Source organism: Ziziphus jujuba, chromosome 11 (genome assembly GCF_031755915.1).
Source record: "Ziziphus jujuba cultivar Dongzao chromosome 11, ASM3175591v1".
Taxonomy (NCBI): domain Eukaryota; kingdom Viridiplantae; phylum Streptophyta; class Magnoliopsida; order Rosales; family Rhamnaceae; genus Ziziphus; species Ziziphus jujuba.
This window is the reverse complement of record NC_083389.1, coordinates 18,987,300-19,009,632: the sequence shown is the minus strand read 5'-3', so window position 1 is coordinate 19,009,632 and position 22,333 is coordinate 18,987,300. Positions and strand designations below refer to the sequence as shown.

At 32.4% G+C, this 22,333-nt stretch overlaps 2 protein-coding genes and 1 long non-coding RNA gene across 6 annotated transcripts; 2 read left to right on the top strand and 1 right to left on the bottom strand.

Annotated features, from left to right (window-relative positions):
• The first annotated feature begins 593 nt into the window (after positions 1-593).
• Positions 594-9,293, top strand: LOC107432961 (uncharacterized). Of its 2 annotated transcripts, XM_025066686.3 has the most exons (11): positions 594-1,647; positions 1,752-1,850; positions 2,044-2,246; positions 3,819-4,012; positions 4,152-4,260; positions 4,396-4,709; positions 5,302-5,700; positions 6,146-6,227; positions 6,329-6,813; positions 6,925-7,954; positions 8,713-9,293. In XM_025066686.3, the coding sequence occupies exons 1-11, from the start codon at positions 1,580-1,582 to the stop codon at positions 8,871-8,873; spliced, it is 3,144 nt and encodes a 1,047-aa protein (XP_024922454.3). In that variant the 5' UTR covers positions 594-1,579; the 3' UTR covers positions 8,874-9,293. The 2 variants fall into 2 exon arrangements, with proteins under 2 accessions (XP_024922454.3, XP_015899677.3); XM_016044191.4 differs by having other exon boundaries at positions 595-1,647; positions 6,329-7,954.
• On the bottom strand, positions 8,954-15,605 carry LOC107432960 (protein REVEILLE 3). 3 transcript variants are annotated; one of them, XM_016044186.4, is made up of 8 exons: positions 15,065-15,605; positions 14,453-14,510; positions 13,503-13,626; positions 13,249-13,422; positions 13,003-13,128; positions 12,338-12,447; positions 12,118-12,177; positions 8,954-11,073 (listed from the first exon to the last, which is right to left on the bottom strand). In XM_016044186.4, exons 1-8 carry the CDS (start codon positions 15,376-15,378, stop codon positions 10,966-10,968), a joined length of 1,074 nt encoding a protein of 357 aa, XP_015899672.3. In that variant the 5' UTR covers positions 15,379-15,605; the 3' UTR covers positions 8,954-10,965. The 3 variants fall into 3 exon arrangements, with proteins under 3 accessions (XP_015899672.3, XP_015899674.3, XP_015899673.3); XM_016044188.4 differs by having other exon boundaries at positions 13,003-13,125; XM_016044187.4 differs by having other exon boundaries at positions 13,506-13,626.
• Positions 15,606-20,319: 4,714 nt separating this feature from the next.
• On the top strand, positions 20,320-21,039 carry LOC125419665 (uncharacterized). Its single transcript, XR_007238543.2, has 2 exons — positions 20,320-20,583; positions 20,785-21,039. It is a non-coding gene; the product is annotated as an uncharacterized LOC125419665 (long non-coding RNA).
• The last annotated feature ends 1,294 nt before the right edge of the window (positions 21,040-22,333 follow it).

Sequence of the window (22,333 nt, the reverse complement as noted above, 5' to 3'; positions counted from 1 at the left end):
GGAATTGAATATAATACAATGATAACGAATTCCAATGCACATATCCCATTACCAAAACTTTTAAAAAATTATGCAAATCAAAATTATTATGTTATATTTGGATAGTAATACAAACAAAACGTGGCTATATATGAGCATTTTCAGTAACAACCCTAACTCCTCAAAATAAACTTCTGGGAAAAATACAATTAAAAATAAAACCCAAAAATAAACAACTTTCATATTAGATACCCTACTTGGAGAAATCTAAAAGCAAAAATTGAAATTGATAAGCCAACCCAAAAAAAAAAAAAAAACAAAAAAGAAAAGGGGAAATTTTAGGACTTCTTACACAAAACCATATTCTATTTATTTCATATTTATCCTAACAGAAATTTTTTTTAACAAATCTTCTCTCTTACGCGCTACCATATGTCGTGGAAACCACTCAACAACCGTCATTTAGCTCAATTCTTACACATTTCCCGCAAATCCAGGTCCGCGAAAATAGAGCGTACCTTTCACGTAAAGGAACAGCGCGTAGAATGTAAATTAATATGTTTGTATTCTTATATTTAATTTAAATTTTTTTGTTTTGGTTGAAGGTTAAGATCGTCATTTCGGAAACAGCCGGAGAGATCCTTTAGCCATTTTCTCTCTCCTCTCTCTCTGTTTGTCACTGAAACGCGCTCTCTCTCTCTCTCTCTCTGTCTCTGTGTAATCAATAGGACGGATAATTAGCCAGAGATCGAAGTCCTCAAAATTTTTTTTCTGTGATTTTGTCTCTCGGTTTTTCGTCATTTTGGATCCAGATAGTTCGTCTGTAAGAAAATCCTAGTTTTTTTTTTTTTTTTGGAGCTCTTTGAGGAAAAACCAGAAGAGGAAAACAAGAAAACCCTAGAGATTTTTTTTTTCTTTTCTTCATTCCCACTGGATGCTTATTCAGGAGCTAAATTTTTACCGGAATTCGACGATAACTTCATGATGTATGCGAAACATTCGAGCTTTTTTGAGGGGTTGATTCTGTGTATATATGGTATTTGGAGTTCAGATTGGGAAAAAAATTTCTAACTAGGGGAAAAAAATTAGGTGGTTCTCGGAAGCTCGGGTGGATTTGGGTGTAATTTGTAGGTTGAACTGCATCTGGAAATGGAATTTCATTATATTAGGGTTTAGAGGTTAGTGGGTCTGACTTTTTTTATTTTTATTTTTTTTTTGGATTTTTGGTGGGATGGTGAAATTTGTTTTGGGCTTGTGGGTACTTGGTAATGGAAGAGCTTGTGGGTTACTGATTTGCTTGCACTGAATTCTCTGGGTTCATTTACCAAATTGCTTTTACTGGTTTAGGAACAGAATAGTAGGGATTCAGGCTTTTGCAAGAGGCAGGAAGAGTTTGCTTCGATTAAGATGCTAGTTTTTAGCTCGAGCTATTGTTTTGATGAATGGTAGTTTTTTTGCCATCGAGGGCAAGCTCGTCTTTTATTGAATCGTTGACGATTAGCTTTTAATCAAACTCTGTTTGGAAATTTTTGCTGCCCAAGAAAAAAATTTAAAAAAAAAAACTGTAGTTTGATTTTTGGTTGTACTCAGAATTCGCAGAATGAGCTTAGAGAGTTCAACCCAGTACTCTTCGGATCAGCCTTCTGAAATGAACAAGGAAGCACGAAAGTAATACGGCTGCTTTTGGTTTATGTCTTTTATTTTATAATATTTCGGTTGTTCTTGTTTTTTCTTTATCGTTGAACCATGACCATATTTTTCTATTGTTCCAGGAAAGTAACGAAATCGTACACCAGAGATTTTCTATTATCCTTAAGCAATTTAGATGTATGCAAAAAGTTACCAAGTGGGCTTGATCGCTCAATTTTAAGGTAGGATCTTTCTTAAGACGATCCAACCTTTGTAATTTGTAGCTTTTCATTATTATTATTGTTATTTTTAATGAAGTAATAGGTATAGGATGTAATATTTTGGCACTACTTTGTGTTTTCATGGTTTTTGTTCTGTTTTATTTGTTTTTATTTTGTACCCAGGTCTTAATGTGGGGTAGTTGTGTTTTGACAGTGAACTTGAGGATGCTTCCCAAGAGCGACCGAGAATTTCTAGCGGTTTATCATTAAATAGTTTCAGACGTAGCGAATATGGGTCATCCCCACCTACTAGAGGTGATTTACTTAGTTTTTCTCGCGGAGTCCATGGAAGATGGGAAAGTCGTTCTTCTGGACGGAGCGATAAAGACAGTGACTCACAGTCTGAATGGGATTCAGGTAAGGTTTCACTCCCTGCCTTTTCCCCCTTTTCCCAAACGTACGAAATGCTTCATGCAGTTGGGCAGTCGGGACGTGTAATGCAATCGATATATTTTCATGGATGTAGTAAATTTTATTTTGGGAAAGTTACAAAATTCCTTCAAAACTTTTCCAATGTTAAGTTGGTGCTGAACATTGATAAATGTATCAATTGGGCCCTTTATTTGCTATTTTTGTTCAAATTTGACAAGATTGAAACAGAACTGTCTTATGACTAAATGTAGTTCGATGTATAAGTTGTTAGTTTGCATGTTAACTTCTTTTAACTACGTTTTGCTCAATGCTAAAACTTAAAATTTAGCTATACTTATTTAACTTAAGGACCTAGTGATCACATTAATCAAAGTTCAAGGTTGAGAAGATTCCAAAAATTAAATAAATAAGATATTTTTAAGGACTAAATTTACATTAGGGTCAAAGTTGTAGTTAGCGTAGAAGTCATTATTTTAAGACTTCCCATAAGGCACTTTCTTTTATCTTTTCGAAAGCAAAAAGGAAAAATCTTTTGTTGAGACCCAATAATGTTTTTTTTGCTTCTTAATAGTTCACTAACCAGGATTGAGTTTGAATATTGCATATGCTCCCATCTTATGTGCCTTAAGGGTATTTAGACTATCCATTAATGTATTTAATGCGCTGTCACATAGAGCTCTTGTGAAGTTCACAGTTCAGTAACTAATATAACCAGGCCTGCAGCGACTAATTTGCCTAGTGATATACCTTGTTTTAAGATTCAGATTCTGGAGCCTTTGATAGCGTATAAGCTTAATGTTCTCCTACAGTCCAGCTACCACTCTAATACTGGGTGCCTCTTCAATATATTTATGTAATTTAAAATTTTAGTTATTTATCTGATAGTTTGAACCTCTAGCTTGGGGAATAACCTCTTTCATCCAATTAATTGAATTTTTGTAAGTGGACATATTATTTTACCTTTGAGGACAGGTAAATTATGAGGATCTAAGAAATTGTAGCTGGTGATGTCAAAAGTTGTTCTGAACAGCCTTGAAAAACATGAAATATTTCTGGAAACAAGTTGATAGCTATATCTTAATTGTGAGGAGAATGAAGGGTTGATCATCTGCAATTGGTGTAATAACTAATAAAGCATGTAAATCAAGTTTAATTCTTATCTGACTTGGGGTCAGTATTAAGTCTACTTTAATCACAATTTAAAAAGTTGTTTGATAGACTGGATCTTTTTTCTTTTGAGAGCTACCAAATAATGTTGGAGACTTGGATGCCCTATGTTAGCACTTATGTGATACCTTGATTGGTAGTATTGGTGAATGGTGCCTTAAGGTGACCCATCCCTTTTTAGTTGTCTATATATAAATTTTATTCTGGTTGAGAAAGGATTGTCTTGTACTACGTGTTGTTTGCATGTTTGCCACTTAATGTTCAATTCTGCGGTAATGTCATTCCACCTCTTAACATTATGGTGCCGAGCTCCTGCTAGACTATTCTCTAAGAAAATTCATCTGTATAATTTTTGTTGTGATGTCTGTTGAATTCTTCATAATTATGCAGATTCTGGAAGGCGCAATAGCAATCAATCTCGACGTTCTTGGCAGGTTCCTGAGCATGATGGACTTCTTGGTAGTGGTTCCTTTCCTAGACCATCTGGGTTTGCTGCAGGAGTTTCAGCACCAAAGATTCGACCTAATGAGCATTACCAGCTTAATAGAAGCAATGGACCATATCATCCTCCTCGCCCATATAAGGTTAGATTTGTATTTTAAAAGCTGCAGTATGATTATGTCTATTTTGAAGAAAAAGTATAGCGGGAAAGAATTATTGTTTGAAGCCAATTGAATAAACTTCGCTTGAAAGTGCATTATTTTTTTATTCTATAATTTTCAGGCAGTACCTCACTCACGAAGGGAGACTAATGACTCCTATAATGATGAAACATTTGGTTCTTCTGAGTGTACAAGTGAAGATAGAGCAGAAGAGGAAAGAAAGAGAAGAGGTAGCCCCTTTTCTTCAGAATGTTTGATGATGCTGCTTATTATTTTTGTGCTGTTTTCACAATGTTATGTACTTCTTTAGTTGGGTTAGTAGTGTTTTCTTGTTAAATGGTGACATTTTGTGTCTTTCCTCCCAGCTTCTTTTGAATTGATGAGGAAGGAACAGCATAAATCATTTCAAGAAAAGAAGAAGTTAGGTCTAGACAAAAGTGGCAGTGATTTTGACATTACTACATTGATGGATGGTTCCAAAGATGAGGAGAAACTTTTGAACAGAAGCAACAAATCTAATGATTCTGTTATACCATCTGCTTCAGATAATGATTCCAAAAGTTCCTCAGTCCCCCCACAAACTCTTGCTTCTAGACCACTTGTACCCCCTGGTTTTACCAGCACAGTTTTGGATAGAAATGTTGGAGCAAAATCTGTAAATCATCCTGATGCAACAGAGGTAACTATTGTTGTGTTATCAATTATTATGCATCTGCTGGTTGGATAGTGATTGCTGCCCTGCACTCTTTTTTTTTAAAGCTTGGTTTTTGAGGTGGTAGCTTCAGGATCTTAATATTATACAGTAATTATATGTACAGTTGATGATGAATTTGTTCATGTTTCCTTTAAATATTTAACCTATAATTATGGTTTCTTTCACATTAGCTCTTAAATGAATAGGAGTATTATGGACAAGAAATTGCACATCTCTATGATATTTGAAAGTCAGCGGGGGCTGGGGGACAGTTTTGTTTGTATGACGTGATATAATGTGTTTTGCATCTCCTAATATACTAACCTGGATGGAAATTTCAGAGATCATCGTCAGTCATAAGAAATTAGAAAGTTTACCTTGTGCATGATTTAAAATGAAAATGATATTGTTAAGAATGATCTCTTGTGAAGAAGAATTGATGGTTGTTTGTATTTGGTGTTTACTAATGGAAAATTGTGTCTATTTTGTTGTCTGCTTAACCATTGTAGCTTGTGTTGTTTACACCGCAGAGAAAGTAAGTATTAGTAAAATGCTGACCCTAGCCTCCTTTCTCTAGGTTAGGAATCTTGAAATTGAGGATAACTTCTTGCATGCCCAAAGCAACCTTGTTTCAAGTGGGAATTCTAATAACCAAGTGGAGAAACAATTAGCTCAACAACTGAGTTTGAGCAAGCAGCAACATGAAGATACAAGTAGCTATGCTTCAACTATTAACAAGAATGAGAGGGTTCTAGATACAACAATGGACATCGATGGCAAGTTGTACAAGAAAAGTAATCTGTCACAGGCCTTTGAAGCCTCAAACAATAGTGAAACTATGGAGCTCAATGTTGAGAAGGTGATGGGGGATTCATTATTGGGTGAGTCTAATCCAGATCATTCTACTTCGATCTTGGACAAGCTTTTTGGCAGTGCTTTAACATTGAAAAATGGTGGCTCTTCTAATCTCCTTGAGGTAGTTATGATTACTAGTATATTTTCATTTTTCACAGCCTTTATTCTCTTATTTTTATTTATTAATGAGTTTCTAGAAAATAATTATCAATTGCTGATCCTTATAATTTATTTAAAATTTGGAATCTGAGTTTTTCTTGCTGCCATTGCCTCGATAATTGTCGCTTTAAATATCTTTCCTTATGTAAATATTTTTTTGATTTATTTCTCCTTTATTGCTTTCCCAATTGTTACTTCTCCCATGGATGACTTTTGTTTTGAAAAGTTCTTATTAAAGCGTTTGAGGATTAGGTTACTGAAGATTTTCTAAGAGTACATCCTGATCTATCATCTTTATGTATAATTAATACATGAACTGACTTGATTTTTTAGTGTTCGTTTAACAAAAGTTGTTATTGCAAAAATCTAAGCTTTGTGTGAATTTGTTGTTATTATCACTATTTCAGGATCAAGATGCTAAAGCAGATGAGACACATAGTCCTCAGACTGTTCATTCTTCCAAGTTTGCTTATTTGTTTCTTGAAGAAGGTTAGCTACTGTCACTTTTTGGGAGTTAGTTTCATTTGAACTTCAATTGTTTATGCTTAATTGCTAAATATGTGTTAATTGTTTTATCTATTTAACTGCAGAAAAGAAACACAGCAATGATCATTCATCTGGCAGGTCTAATGACTTGCTTTCATTGATTGGTGGTGGTGAAAAAGGTGGATCCCTAGTTTCTGGAAGTAAAAATGAGAAAATTTCACCTAATCTTCCCTTTCAAACCTCTGAACCTGTTGACCAAGTAATGACGTCTAATATGATGTCTACTACCATAGATACATCTGAGCAGTTGAACAAAACCAATAAAGGCGAGACGGTTTCTGCAGTGCTTACATGCGAAGACCTTGAACAGTCAATTCTTTTGGGAATTGATGCAAATGGTTCAAGCTCGCAGCCACCTGTTCAAAGCTGGTCTGATCCTGATGGAAAGACTGAGCAGCGAACAGCTAATATTGATAATCATGCTTCCCAGCACCTCCTTTCCTTATTGCAGAAGGGAACAAGCTTGAATGATAAGGAATCATCAACCAATCTAGGCACATCTGCGGACAGTCTACATGCTACTGAAGGAGTTAATACTAGTGCTGCATTTCAAAATTTAAGAGAGGCTAATAGTGAAAATGTTTCTAATTCATCAAATACTCTGACACTTGAAACACTTTTTGGCACTGCATTTATGCAGGAATTGCAATCTGTTGGTGCTCCAGTTTCTGTCCAAAGGGCTCCGGCCGGGGCTGCAAGAGTTGATGTATCTGAGCCTCATGGACTGCCTTTCCCTGTGAAAGATGAAAGTCTTGTTCCTTCTACCAATGAAATTGGATTTAGCACCGCTATTCATGGTGGCAATGTTTTAATTGCAAATAAAAGGAAGCAAACCAAAGGAGACAGGACCGATGAGCAATGGTTAGCTTTTGATGATCCACAAGCTAGACTAAATAATACATCACAGATTCAAATCAACTTAGGATCTAAAGTTGGAGGTTTTGATGTGCCTGCTGATATTCCACTTCCTGAGGAGGATAGTTTGATTACAGCCACTAATCCTCCGAACCATCAAAATTTTATGCCCTCTGGGAGTTTTGTTAAAACAGAGCTGCCATCCTCCTCAAACCCACAAGTTGACATTGCTGAAAAGTTAGCAGCTTTCAATTCTGCTTTTAAAGATGAAAGATCTGCAAGGGGAGGTCAAGAACCACCTTTCTTTCGTGGTCCTTATGATAAGAGAGAGTCAGATATTCCTTATCAGAATCTTAATGTCCAACCGTCTTCTGCACAGCTCCATCATCCTCGATTGAATAATATGGGGCCTTTGTTCCATCCAATGGATTCTCATCCTGTTAATATGAATTCCCAGATGAAGTTTTTGGCTTCAGAAGCTAACATCCATCATGATCCTCCAAATCATCAAATTCCTGCTGATATGCTACGTCCTCCTTTCCATCATCCCAGCACAGGGCTACCTGGGTTTGATCAACCCATTCATCATCCTATGTTGCAGCAAATACACATGCAAGGTAATTTTCCACCACCTCACATGCTGCAAGGATTGTCCAGGGGTCCACCACTGCCTTCACATCCGAGCCGTGGTGCACATCTGCCTGCTCATCCCAACAGTCAGGTTACTGGTTTTGTACAAGATCTGAACCCAATGCCAAATGTTCCTTTTGGTCACCGACAGCCAAACTTTGGTAGTCTTGGAATGCCTCCACCAGGTAATACACTAGTTGATTTTAGGAAATATGTGGTTCAAAGTCTTTTGTTTGATTGATAACAAATGAATTGATTGAGCATTTCGAGAATAACATCGCTTGGAGTTGATAGATGTGCATTCTGTTCTCCTCTCATTTCCACCTGCCCAGTATATTTAAGATTCCGTTCTCAATTAACTTCAAACCTACTTGCTTTCTATCCCAATTTGATTTTTTCATAGCAACCAAATGCTTTCTTGTATGAAAACATTCTTTTCTCATTAGATAGCATATTTTAGGTGGTATATGGCTGTTAGGTTGCGTCTTCACTTTTTCACTTTTTTTGAGGCTGTTTTTCACATGGTTTTGCTATAACCCATAGTTGCACTAAAAGTTATTCCTTTGGAAGTAGAAATTAATCTGAAGTCAAATGAGACTATCTTGAGGCCTTTAAAAATTTTTCTTGTTTTAAGTTCCCAAAAATTGCATTTTTATTTTTTATTTTTGGATAAATTGGGGAGGGGGTAATTTTAGCGTCAGGTCTTGAAAATGTGATACAATGTAGCATGAGAAGTATCTCTGACTTCAGAGCAAAAAAAAATAAAATGAGAAGTATCTTTGACTGAGTTACTTTTCTTAATGATGCAATTGCTGGGTTTGTCTCATTGTAATCTAGAACTTGGGTGCCTGTAGCGGAACATTGCTTACTGTTGACATTATTAATATGCATCATGTTAGAATTTCATGTGGTCAATAATTTTTCTTTCTTATTGAACTTTCAGCTCACGATGTTGGTGGTGGAAGCAGTCATCCAGAGGCATTCCAAAGGCTTCTTGAGATGGAACTCAGGGCAAACCCAAAACAGATTCACCCTTTTGCTCCTGGTGGCCATAGTCAGGGGATGTTTGGACATGAGCTCGATATGGGTTTTGGGTATAGATAAAGGGGATTATGATTTAGTGTATATGGCAGTGTATTAATGGTCTCTCTTCAAATCTGTAACTCCTTGCTTGGGAAATGCTCTTTTCCTTTTTTTTTTTTTTTTTTTCGGTTGTTTTTGGTTGGTTGAGGAATGGGTTTAATGCCGTTTATTTCAAATGGGGTCGGATGGGGCTTGTGTAATTAACGGATTTTTCTTGCTATTGGCGCTTTTCTTGGATCTATTATTAACTTTTTCTTTTTCTTATTCCCCAAAAAAAAAAAAAAAAAAGCAGCAGCTTGGTTGACTAGCTGTAGGTGTAGAGAAAGTTTGTTTGAAAATCTATTAAGGTGGTTGAAAAATTGCATTCTGTATCCTTTGGAGTTGGTGGTGTATCAAGGCATGAAAGTTAATATATGAAATAAAATTCAGAAATTAAGTTCATTTTGTCTTTTTGATGTTTTGGAGGGACAGAAGAAGAGGTACAAGCATTTCTCACAAGTTAAGAGTAGAAAAATTTGTAGAGAGGTTGATAAGGGAATCTTCTTAGATCTCGTGTTTCTAAATGGTAATATGAATTCTCATTTTTAGATTAAAAAAGATTAAAAAAGAAAAAAACACGCACTATAATCAGGACACAGATATGTCTCGCATATTTTCTTGTTCTATCTTTTTGTAGTGTGAATGACCTTGTTTTGTCCCATAGCTAAGGAGTAGTTTTGGCTTTGGACTGGTATAGGTATTTGAGAATGTTGTTATGCCCTTGGTTTGTTCCTAATGCAATTTTGATACGACTTTTTTGAAGAGAACTTTGTAAATGTTGAAATATGCAATGGGCGTTGATCAAGTTGTACATTATTTAGATGAAGTTTTGCTGACAATGTAATTCAGCCTTCAGGCTCTGAGAGGTTTTGCTTTCGTCCCCTAATGCATGATGGATGGCCAAGCTGAAAATGGACCTCCTTGAATGAGGCTATGAGCTCAAACAGGCAAAAGTCGGGAGAACCAGCTGCCCATGGCTCTTAAGGATAGGGCCAGAAACATATAAACATTGGACAATGAGACAAAAGAGGACAACATCAAAGGATTCGAGGCCAAGTTTGTCAGTCTTTTGAGTATGATGTAGCACTTTAGGTCCATTGTCACTAAAATTTTTACATCGTGGTCTTTCTCGTTCTTTGATAGGCCCCCGAATTGATTTAAAAACCACCTTGTCAGACTTAAGGTCCATTGAGCTCCATTAATTTAAAAACCACCTTCGCCAAATTAAAGAAAAGGATGGATGAACTGAATATAGTACCCCAAAATCCGAAAGGGTGTTCATTCCATTCGTCTCCACCTCTCTCAAAGTTTAGTCTAAACTCAATTGGATTCCTTTAATTTCAATTTCCCATTAATTACTAAGAAAAATAAATAAATAAAATAGAATTAAAAAAAAAAAAAAAAAAACCCCTCTTCATCGAGCCCCCCGCTATTACATTCACACCCAGTTTAACATCAATTTTTTCATAATTCACTCCTCGCAGCGGGTACAAATTAATATTTTTAAAAGGTATTAGAGTTCTAGTTGAAATATTTTTAAAAGCCAATAGAGTTTTAGTTGAAATATTTTTAAAAGCCAATATGTAAGGAAATAAGATAAATCATCCCAAATTATCGGACGATGCACATACATGCATTCGCTCACATCATTTGAACCAAAGCAACTCGCAAAAAGTAACAATCCCCTATATAAATACAAGAAAAAAAGAAGAAGGAAAAATACAAATCTCACCACCATTTACAGTCAACGCTCAGTGACAATATACTCAAAACCTCTATACATGACAGCCTCTGCAACAAACCTTGAAGTTGACCTATACTACCCTATATACTCAAAACAAAGGTCGTACACGGTATACACAGCTGACACAAAAATGACATTGGTATTCTTACAAACTACAATAACAGTGAAATACCCTAGGCCATTTAAGATCATATATATTATACATATATACAGATTACCGAGAGTCCCAATGCTATTACAGTTAGTCGACTGAATCATCTCACAGCCTCCTCTCCCCTTTACCTGGCAGTGGAAACTTGGGTTCAAAGGTTGCTTTAACATTTCCATCTCTTAAGCAGATAAGATAGCATTCTCTGAATTACTGTTGAAAGGGAAGCTGAAAGGACTGCCGGATTTAGCCTTTTCGGGAACAGCATCGTATAAAGACAGCAACCTCCTCTGAATCAATATATAACCAATGAGAGAGTATAATCATAATGTAAGACAACTTAAACTGCCATACTAGATCCAGCTAGGAAAGGGAAATCAACATGCAAAGAATGCAAAACAATGTACAATTTGTATGGAATGGGCACGTAAGAAAGATAAAAGAATTTTGCTAAGAAGAACGGGAACTATCTCTGTTTAGCGAAAATCAAAACTCTATTTCCGTGTCTAGAGAACCATTTGCAATCAGTATATGAATGACCGACTTAGAAGCATAAGTTTTCTAGTGCAACAGACATTATAACGAGTGTCATTAAGCATGTAGGTAGGTACAATAATAGTAATACTTGTAATTCAGGAGGAAGGAACAAACTGGTAAGTTCACATCAAACGGATCCATTAACCACCACAAGAACCATCAATTTTAACCAGCTTCCAGCTTGCGATTGAAAAAAGAAGAAAACATGAAGAAAGAAATGTAATTTTCATGCTCCGAACTTCCAACATCAGTTTATAACTAGTCAACTACGGCACATGTACATGCTATAGTTTGCTGCAACCTAGTTTAGAAGCTGAAAACAACTATCTAGGTATCAATTTAGTAGTTAATGATGAAGTGCAAACTATCTATCACGCTATGTTTCAACTAAAAAAAGAATACAACTTGGGCAAATATCCAAGGTTCTTACAATGCAGTGCAACATCATTTGAAGATATCATATGGTTCCAGTTGGCAGCCATGCAAAACACTAAGGGGTTAGCAGATCACACACAGTGATTTCATAGCATATTACATTTCAACAGCTCCAATTAATTTATCAACTGGCCAAAAGGTGTAATATGCTAAACTGGTAAGAAAACATTCGCACCAAAATAAGGGAAAAGGAAAAATGGAAAATACCTAATTGCATCTATCTTTACAGGAGAAACCTATTTGACTCCTTAGAATTATGCTATTCAAATGAAAGGAGCAAGAAGAGTGGTACACTAATGGCACATTGCCGTACAAACCAATATCTGTTTATGGACAGAGTAGGGTTAAGGAAAACAGCTTACATGATCCTCGAACTGGGGACTTGTTAAATTAGTTGCGAGATTCTGCATTAACAGCAGTGCCTGTGAAAGATCCATATAAAAATCATTCAGTGAAACAACAGTTTCCTTAGAAATTAGAAAAACACCAGACAGAACTTGACTCTATGCATTGGGATTTGTCACCTTTACTGTAAACAAAAATTGCCAGAAAAAAAGAATACAGAAATTAACTTTAACATACAGTTTCCAAATTTATTGGATCCATTTCTTTCAGCCTCTGCAAGTGACCAGTTGCATTAGGGTCGAAGACGCTGCCAATGAAGCTATACACTTGAGCAAAATCTGGCATAACTGTTCATGTAGAAGCTTGGATTACGACCACAGGAAGTACAAATATATCATAAAAAATTATAAACAATGTAGCAAAATATGAAGAGAATATAGAACGGTATATAGATATACATATACTATACAAAATATGTATTTGGCATATAACAAGCTTTATAAACACATGTTGATTAGTAAACGTCATCAGGATGACATAAAGCTGCAACAAACACACACATTATTGCCACTTTTCACTAGGATAAAAGATGGCATCAACAACAAATTTATAGAGATATATGTGGTTAACTTAAAAGGATGATAGAATGTTTGGTAGAAAGGTAATAAAATAAATTTTTTGCAGCCAACATTTGAAGCAGACCGAGAAATTTGCGAGAATCAGAGGAAATTCGAATAACTTAATGCATATAAGTCAATCAAATTCCAAGCCCCAAGTTACAAACAAAAGATGGGCTCAAATTTTATCCTGTTTAAGGAACTACTATTAAGTTATTCCATAATTCTTTTCCAGCAAACTTTTTTAGGCATTTATATTATTCACATAAAATTTGCAATTCCAACCTCTCATTGCCTTGTTTGGATCACCAAGATCAATTGTTTTGCTGGTAGGCCAAGTCCTCGGAGTGCTTTCATTACTACTACTGTGACAGTTATTTGCCATAGTTGGTCCAGATAATCTACCATCTTCTGAAAACCACATAATATAGAAAATTCTCAGAAAATGTTGCAAGCAAAATTCTAAAATGCAGGAAAACTGGACAAGTATTGAGTTTAAGTTCATAAAGACTGAGTTGGAAAAGCTTAAACCTTTGATCACTTGTGAGACATTGACCAGTGGCAAGGAACCATAACTCCAAGATAATGTAGCAGTGGGAACAGGATTGTTAAGAACAGATGATGAATCTGGCTGGTACACATATCCAGGCTCAAGCAAAGCAGCAGAAGATTGAAATGGTCCATTAATGTGAGCAACAATAGGAGCTGCCAGACAAAACCCAATGAGCAATGGGTTCTCCAAACCAAAAAAGGCATAAACAAGAAAGATGATCAACTATACTAACCACCTTTAGGGGCTTTTTGGGGGTATGGATGAGCTGCTTTCCTCTTTGGCCGAGGGGGAGGTACATGTTCACTGGTCCCATTTTTCTGAACTTTCAAAAAATACTTCTGTGCATGGCTACGGATCTGTCAAAGACATTCCTTAGATTAAGTAATGAAAAAAAAAAAAAAAAAATGCAGTACACAGGCAGTGCAACAGAATGTAGAAGAAGAAATCAAAAGTAGTTCTACAACTGAGGTAGAATTTTTGTAAAAGATGGCTCCATGCATAGAGTAAATGTTTTATTACCTATCTTGTTATTTTCACATCTTTTTAGTTTGATTAAACAAGACATAAAATTTAAACACCAGACCCAAAATTCAATAATCTTTGTAATATAATTTACGTGATGGATGATTAAACATGATTCCAAGACATCCATTTTTTGAACTAGTAATAATTTCCATAAACAAAGAAAGGTCTGCCATCCTATTCACTCTGCTTCTCAGTTGATACCAGCAAGGCAAAGAAAAAAGAAGCAAAGCTGGAATCATGACCTAGTTTCATCAACAAAAAGTGCTCTAACTACCATAATTGACAAGCAGTTCTTGCATAACGTTCAAAGCTATCTTAGTTTACTCCAAGGCCACCCAACTGTAGTTGAACAAGCTTCATAGCACTTAAGACTCAAAGAAACATAGATGGGATTTTCCATCATGACACCGACCCAAGTCAGATACTTTTATAATGGAACTGTATAAACTTTGTTTAAGTTTAAACATGAATAAACAAATTCGAGTATAAAAATTATCTTCTCAGCAGAGCACCAGGGCTTACTAATGGAAGTTACAAATTTACAATATTTCAGCGTATTATAATATAATAATAATAATAATAATAATAATCCTATCATCATTAAGCGGTTTGCTATCAATCGGATACAAGATAAATTCACCTATGATATGAAAATACCTGAATAACTGTCTTTGAGCCAACAAATGCTTCAATTTTCTTCCAGTCACGATCGAATCTAATGCATAAAGTAACCAAAAAGGGGGGAAAAAAATAATGATCAGTATACATAACAAATAAGAACTAAAAATCAAAAGGCTTTCTCAAATAGGGTGCATACTCTTTTATATCGCATTCTGTACAGAACAAAATAACATATATTTCACAATACAAAAGCCCATATCTCTATATGGAAAATCAAAACCCCAAATGGACTTGCTCATTTCTACGTCCACAGCCAAAATTTAGCTCAAAATACAAGAAAATACTTGTCTAAATTGAATTTGACTTATAATTCTTCAATTCTAAATAACCTATTTAACCAATTAACAAAACCATTCATAAACCCTATTACCACTCTCTGTTTGATAGAAAATTAGAGAAAAAAGAAGAAAAATAAACAATTCAAAATCTTCAGTCAATTAAAATTAAAAAAAAAAAGAAGAAGAAAGTTTACAATCATTTTTTCAATTTTACCAGCAACCAAACAGACCATCAACTAATCCACACAAAACCAACTCTAAAAACACAACAAATCGACACGAAAAAAGGAGGAGGAATTGAAAAACTCACAGTTGGAGAGCTTCGAGAAACTTGTCATGCTCTTGCTCAGTCCAGCTCTCCCTCGACTTAGTAATCGTATACGGTTTCCGAATCTTCTTATTGGAATCGTCAGCCAACGAAGTCGTAGAATTAGTCGCCGTCGAAGCAGTACAAGCAGGCGCAGTAGTAGTAGTAGTAGTAGCAGTAGCGGTAGCAGTCACAGTTGTCGCCGGAGCCGTCGTAGCAGTCGCCGTCGCCGGCAGAGAATCAAGTCCCGGCAAGGCCGTATTCATTGGATCGAAGAAGTAAAAACCCTGAGCTGGGTTGGGATTCACGGACACCATAAAGCTCTAACCTAATAATTCCACACAAACCCCCAAAAAAAAAAAAAAAAAAAAAAACAACAACAATGACGAAACAAAAAATAAATAAATAAATAAAAGAAAGTGTTTTTCGTGTTTTCAGAAACTGTTTTCTGTTTTGTTTTTCTTGGGGTGTTTAGGAGTGTGGTGGGCGTTTTTGTTTTGGAGAAGCCAGACAAAGTTCAGTTGGAGATGTGGTCTAGAAAATGCAACACACTTCCTTAATTGTGTTATATATTTTATTGTAGAGAGAGAGAGAGAGAGAGAATTTTTTTGAAAGGACGAAATTGTCCTTGATTCACTGAGACCGACCGTACACGTGGCGGATTTTAGTTAGGTTTGGTTATGACTTATGATGCCTATCTTAGGTGTTAGGCGAGTGGCGGTTGTGTGTGGGATTTTAGACGATTTAATAATTTACCATCGATTTCTTCGGTTTTATTTTATTTTTTATTTTTTAATTTTTAATTTTTCCTCGGAAACCAATCCGATTCCAAACACTATCATTGTTGGTCAAAAATAAAATAAAATAACTAATTTAGCTATTCTCTGTTTTACCCTCAATTTAAAATTGAGCTCGTCATTTTTCAAATTTTTTTTTTTTTTAATTGAGACTCCATTTTGATTTTTTTTTTTTGACAATAAAATTCTATTTTAAGTTTGATTTTGGTAAGGTTTAAAAGATAACGAGGTTAACTGGTATTGATGACGTGGAGGTTTTATTATGAAATTTGTTAATTTTAAAAATATTGACACCAATACATTTTAAATTATATATATTGGCATTTTGCATCTTTAATTTTTTATTTTTTTTTACATTTTATATTTCAAATTTTATTTTTTCTTTTACTATTGCATCTTTTTTTTTTCTTTTCTGTTAATTTTTTAGTAGATTTTTCACATTGCTAGCATATGGGTAATAAATGAGAATGCATTGTATAATTTTTATAGTTTAGATAACAAAATGCAAAATTTTCAAATATAACATTTTAAATAATATCTATTTTATTTTTATAAAATTTGAATAAATTTTTATTAATTTTAATTTGATTTTTTTTTTCCATTTTGCACTCTAAATTATATAAAATTACATTCTGCACTTTCATTTTTGTCTCATATGTCAGCCATGTGATGAATCTATTAAAAAAATTAATAGACAAAAGAAAGAGGGTGCAACTTAAAAAATAAAAAAATAAAAAAAAAAGTGAAGTTCAAAGTGCAAGATACCATTAAAAAAATAGGATAAAAAGTGTCAAAGATATACCATTAAAGGTGCATTGGTGTCAATACAAAATACAATTAAATTTTTTTTAACAAAAAAAAAATTACAATTAAGTTTAGAAATTATAAGAGAAAATATTTATCATGAATTTTATTTTGAAAACCATCTACTAAATGTGAAGTCTAAAATTTAAATTTGATAATATAAGACTTGTTTTGTGAAAAATGTAAAATTCACTAAAATTATAAATACACTACCAGAAAAAATAAATAAATATTATTTTTTATTTATTTTTGAGTTGAAGATTATTTTGTTTGAAGTTCGACAATAAGCTTTGTTGTTCGTTTGTTTTGTTATCATCCTTTAGTTTTTGCTTATATCAAAATTAAAAAAAAAAATTTGAAAAAAAATCTCCATTGAAATAATTAAAAATACAGAATTTGTTTAGAAATAGAGAGCAAAATAAATATCCCAAAATTTCAATTAACTTGGTAAAATATTTATAGTTTTTTCAAATAATTTATTAACATATTTTTATTTCAAGACCATGTTTTTTATTTTTATATTATGACTTAAACGACAACAAATATATAGAAGTTAATAGAAAACTATTATTTGATATTATTGGTAAATGATCAGCAATAGAACTTATATATCGAATGATAATTAAAAGGTTATTATTAAAAGATTTATTTTTAAAATTTTAGGATAAAAAAATTAAAATTTAAAATTTAAAAATAATTGATGTTTGGATGATTAGTAAATAGAAAAAAAAAAGATATGAAAGGTAATAAATATTTTCATCCAATAATAATAAGGGTAGTTATTAAAACTTTTTTTCTTTTCCATCCGTTTTCTGTAATTTTTGAAAAGAAAACAAAATTGATTAAAATAAAAGAATTAATTCATTCCATTTCCTTTCCTTTTCACGTTATTTTAACTATACAAAGAAGGGATTTAAATCATTTTCTTCTTATACTTCTATATTCCATTAATCCAACCATAATGTAAATCTAACAAAAATGAGGTAAGTGCTTTCATATAACATTAAAATCCACCTTATCTTGAAAAGTAATTAATTTGTCTCAAGTTGTCTTGGTCCTTGGGGACAATTTTTTAATATGTTGGAAATTGGAACTCTATTAGAAAAAAAAAAAAAAAAAAACTAGGGTATAGTTTGGTAACATGTTGGGTTTTTAATTTTTGTTGTTTTAATTTTTATTTACCTAATTGTTTGTAATTTACTTATTTTAAGTGTTAATGGTAATTAAGTTTGTTGGACGTATAAGTTAATTATAAAGTTAATAATGAAAAAGAAAAAATAAACATAAATACAAGATTGAACATAACTTCAAATTTTTTTCCTTCAAGTTTTTAGTTATTTAAAATATTTAACACACTATAACTATCATAATTAAGCAAATTATACACAATTAGATAAAAAAAATGTAATTAAAAAATTAATCTTACCAAACAAGACCTAGATAATTTTTTATTATTATTATGTTAAAAGAGTTATAAGCAAAATGTAATAAAAAAGTGATGTGTATATAAAATTTATAATGTATGAATAGCAATATTTTATGATAAGAATCCTCTCAATTTCCTTAGAAATGGTGGATTTTAAATTAGTTTAGCCAAATTATGACCTGCTAACGAAATTGAATTCGATGGCTAAATTTGGACCATATCATAATTGTTAAATAAAAAATATTTTTATTAGTCATTGATTAGTTTTAATTTTTTTTTATAATTTAAAATTAAAAATAGAATAAAAAATCAAATATAATTAATCAAAATAAAATTCCTAATTGATTGTCTAGAAAGGGGGGAAAAAAAACTAAAATATGACCAAAATAATATAGAAAAATGTTATTTGTCATTGCAGACAAATGATCATAAATGAGATCCACATGCCATATAACAATTTAAATAGCAACCACTAAAGTATTTATTTTTAAGATTTTAGTATAGAAAATAATATGATTAAATTTTCAAATTAAAATTTGTTACATAAACTAGTTATCGTCACCATTGATGACAAATTGCAATACTTAGAGAAAGATTACGATGCAGTTCGTCCGAAAGCGGATTCGCACCAAAATCGATGCTTCTTAAAAGAAAAAAAACATTGGTTTTGATACAAATCTGCATGCAGACAGACGACATCATAGCCTCCTCTCATATATATATATGTATATGATATTTTTTTTAATTGTCATGTTTAAGTAATATTAAGGATTAAATAAATGGAGATATAAAAATAATCTTAACTTAAAAGCAAAGTATGCATAATTAATCGTTAAGATTTCAATATTTATATAATACATGGAAAAGTGAGCTAACATCATCAAAACGACTTAATGTTTTAGCATTAAATCTTCATTTTATTAATTATTGAATTATGTCAAAGGTTTATATTTAAAATTCAAAAAGTGATGAAATATGACTTTAGCGACATATTAAAACAATGTTTTGGAAAAATAAATTCTTCAAATTAATAATTAATAAATATAATCTTAGCCCGATCCAAGGGTTAAAAAGAAAAACTAAAGTTGAGCTATGGAATACATTATGTATATTTTATATATACTATATAAGTATATCTTGGTAAAACTTAAAAAATTATTATTATTTTTTAATTCTTTTAGTATTTATCACTTCTTAAAAAATGTAATCAGTTAGAAATTTAATTTTGTATAGTTATATTTAATTATTTTATTTTATTTTAAACTATAAGCTACAAAAGGAAATTAACGACCAATAAAAATATTTTCTATTTAAGAATGATAACATGGTACAAATTTAACCGTTGAAATCAATTTTATTGATATGTCATAATTTGGCTAACTCAAATTGAGATCTTTTGAAGAGGATCTTTGTTCAATCTTTTATGGAACTTGTAGAAGTCTTTCTTTTATGGGTTTGAAGTTCCATAAGATCATGAGATGTGATTTTTAAAAATTTTTCCAATAAAAAATATTGTTATATAACTTACATAAATACTTTGGAAAACTATATACAATAAATATGGCCATTTAATCACATTATAAAATTTATAAAAAATATGTATTTGGCTAATAAACCATTTTTCTCGTCATCTATTATAAAACATTGGTTTCCAAAGTGGGGTATAAACCATGTTGAAATTTAGTTTCCAAGGTGGTAATAAACCATTTTGAAATTTTGAAAGAATTCTTATTGCCTGTTTTATGACATTGGTTTTGTGTACAAGACATAGCCACCGTAGGGATAGGGATAGGGCTAGGGTGGGAAACTAAAATTAAAAAATATAAACAATATAATATATATATATGTATATATATTAGTATTTTCCTTAAAAAAATTATATTTCATAAAAATAAAATAAAAAATAAAATATCAAAGAAAGAAAGAAGAGAAAGATAGAGAGATGAAAATTAAAAAGTATTTATATACAAAATTAAAAATTAAAAAGTATTAAAAAGTACTTTATATCTTTCTTATTTTTTTTCTTTTGAGGGGAAAAAAAAGTTTTTTATGGATTTAAAAAAAAAAAAAATCAATAAATTATAATTAGTTTTCTATTAAAATATAACTTTGAGGTGGAATCCTTTATGTTGATTGGTAAATTGCATTAACAGATTTAATATTAGAGAAGTTCTTTTAGCAATGTAAAATAAACTCTGTACAGTCCTATACAATTTTAAATGACCAAAATATCCTTATTTATATATTTATTTATTTTTTCTTCCTCGCCCTGCCCGTCCACCGTTTCAGGCTCTGCTACAATTACCAGTCCCAGTTTTCTCTGCTTCGATCATACGAACTCCTTTCCCTAATCTAATTTCCAATCACAGACGCTACTTCATCTTTCCAAGGCTAGCATGGGAATTTCTATCAATTCCGTGCTTAACATCGTTGTCGGTCCTCGCTAAGTTCTTTAAGATGTTCCTCACCTATCTGATTACATCCCTAATCTTCCTGTAATCTCTCTTTCTCTCTCTCTCTCTCTCTCTCTCTTCCTCTCTCCCTCCCTCCCTCTTAAGGGTTCGTTTGGTTGCCGAGAAAATCTATGGAAAGAAAAGAAAGTGAATTCTTAAAATTTCACGTCTGATTTGTGTCCTTTTCAGTAGAAACTCATACATGCTCTACTGACTTTCAGTTGGTTTCTTGTATTTCCATAGAAAAATCTCATCAACCAATGAAAAAGCAGGTGAAGATGGAAGATGAAGATATGTGAAATGAAAGGGAAAAGTGAGTCTACGATTGTAGGGGGATAACTGAAGGAACGTGATACCGTAGCTATTAAGGGCATTATGGGAATTTAAACAAAGTATTTTCTGCAGTGGATCCAGCATTTCTCTTAATATTATTGGCTAATTTGGAAAATTTAATTAGAGTTTATTATTATAATAAATTGAGAAACTTAATTTAATTTAGCTGTTGATTTTATACAACTAAATATTTTACTATAAAATTATATTTATTCCATGGATATTCTTTATATGAAATAACGTTTTGTAATGTACAACAATTGAAAAATCTACGATTTAGAGTAGTTATTTTTTGCAGCATTTTTCACTTTTCAATTAATAAATTAACTGATGATGTACATTTAAAAATTATTATAAAAGTCCATTCTAAAATTAAATCTTGGATATACATACAGTCCGTTTATGGTACGGACGGTTCTCATGTGCACTACAGTATTGGTGACAGTTTTTTATAATATTGGTGATGATTTTTAAAAAAACCGTTATTAATACCATAAAATATCATCACTAATATTGCAGTTCTCATACGGACTATTTTCACCATAGAATTTCCGAATATACATATATATAAATTGATTACAACAACTTTATTGTTGTCATTCGTGTTCGTCCCTAGCTGAACAGTAAAGGGTCCGTGTCTGAATAATAAGTCCCAGGTGAGGCATGAGAGGAGCGGTCTGAGAGGTCAAGGGAAGAGAGCAATCAAATGGCAATAGTAATTTTGAATTAATAGAGTTTTAAAAATTAAAATTTGAAAATGGATAGATTATTCAGAACTAATTCTTCTACTAGTTCTAGATTAAGTACTAGCTCTAGGTCATCACTTAGTGGAAATCAAATACCAGACATAATTAATGAAGAACATATTAGTTATCCTTCCTGTAGTCCCTTTTGTAGTGCGTCTGTCTTTAGTAAGTCTATTAGATCTAATATATCTTTAGGTTCATCTAGTAATAATTATAACAAAAATTTTAAATATACATTACTTAATCAAGACGAAATCTGCCACCTAATCAACAAAAACATACCATTTAAACCAAACTGGAAATATTTAAATCAAGAATTTAAATTAGAAAAACATACAACTCAATTACTAGAATACCAACAATCACACACTAAAGAACAAAAAGCTCATATTTTATCTGGTTGGAAAGAGACAATGCTCGACCTTAAAACTAATATACTATTTTTCAATTTTCTCGAAGATTATTATACTTTAAATTACATAAATACATTACCAAAAGAAACCGATAACTCAACAGTTGTGTTCAGTTCACTCCCCGGTAAACTTACATCTTCTTCTTGTATTAAACCACCCCTTAATCATCCTAGTCTAAATACTTTAGACAAAACATCACAAGAACATCCAGAATCACCTCTTTCAAAACCTAACAAAAAACAAAACCAAAATTTAATAACCATTCAAGATCTACAATCTGAATATAAATCAATCAAAAAA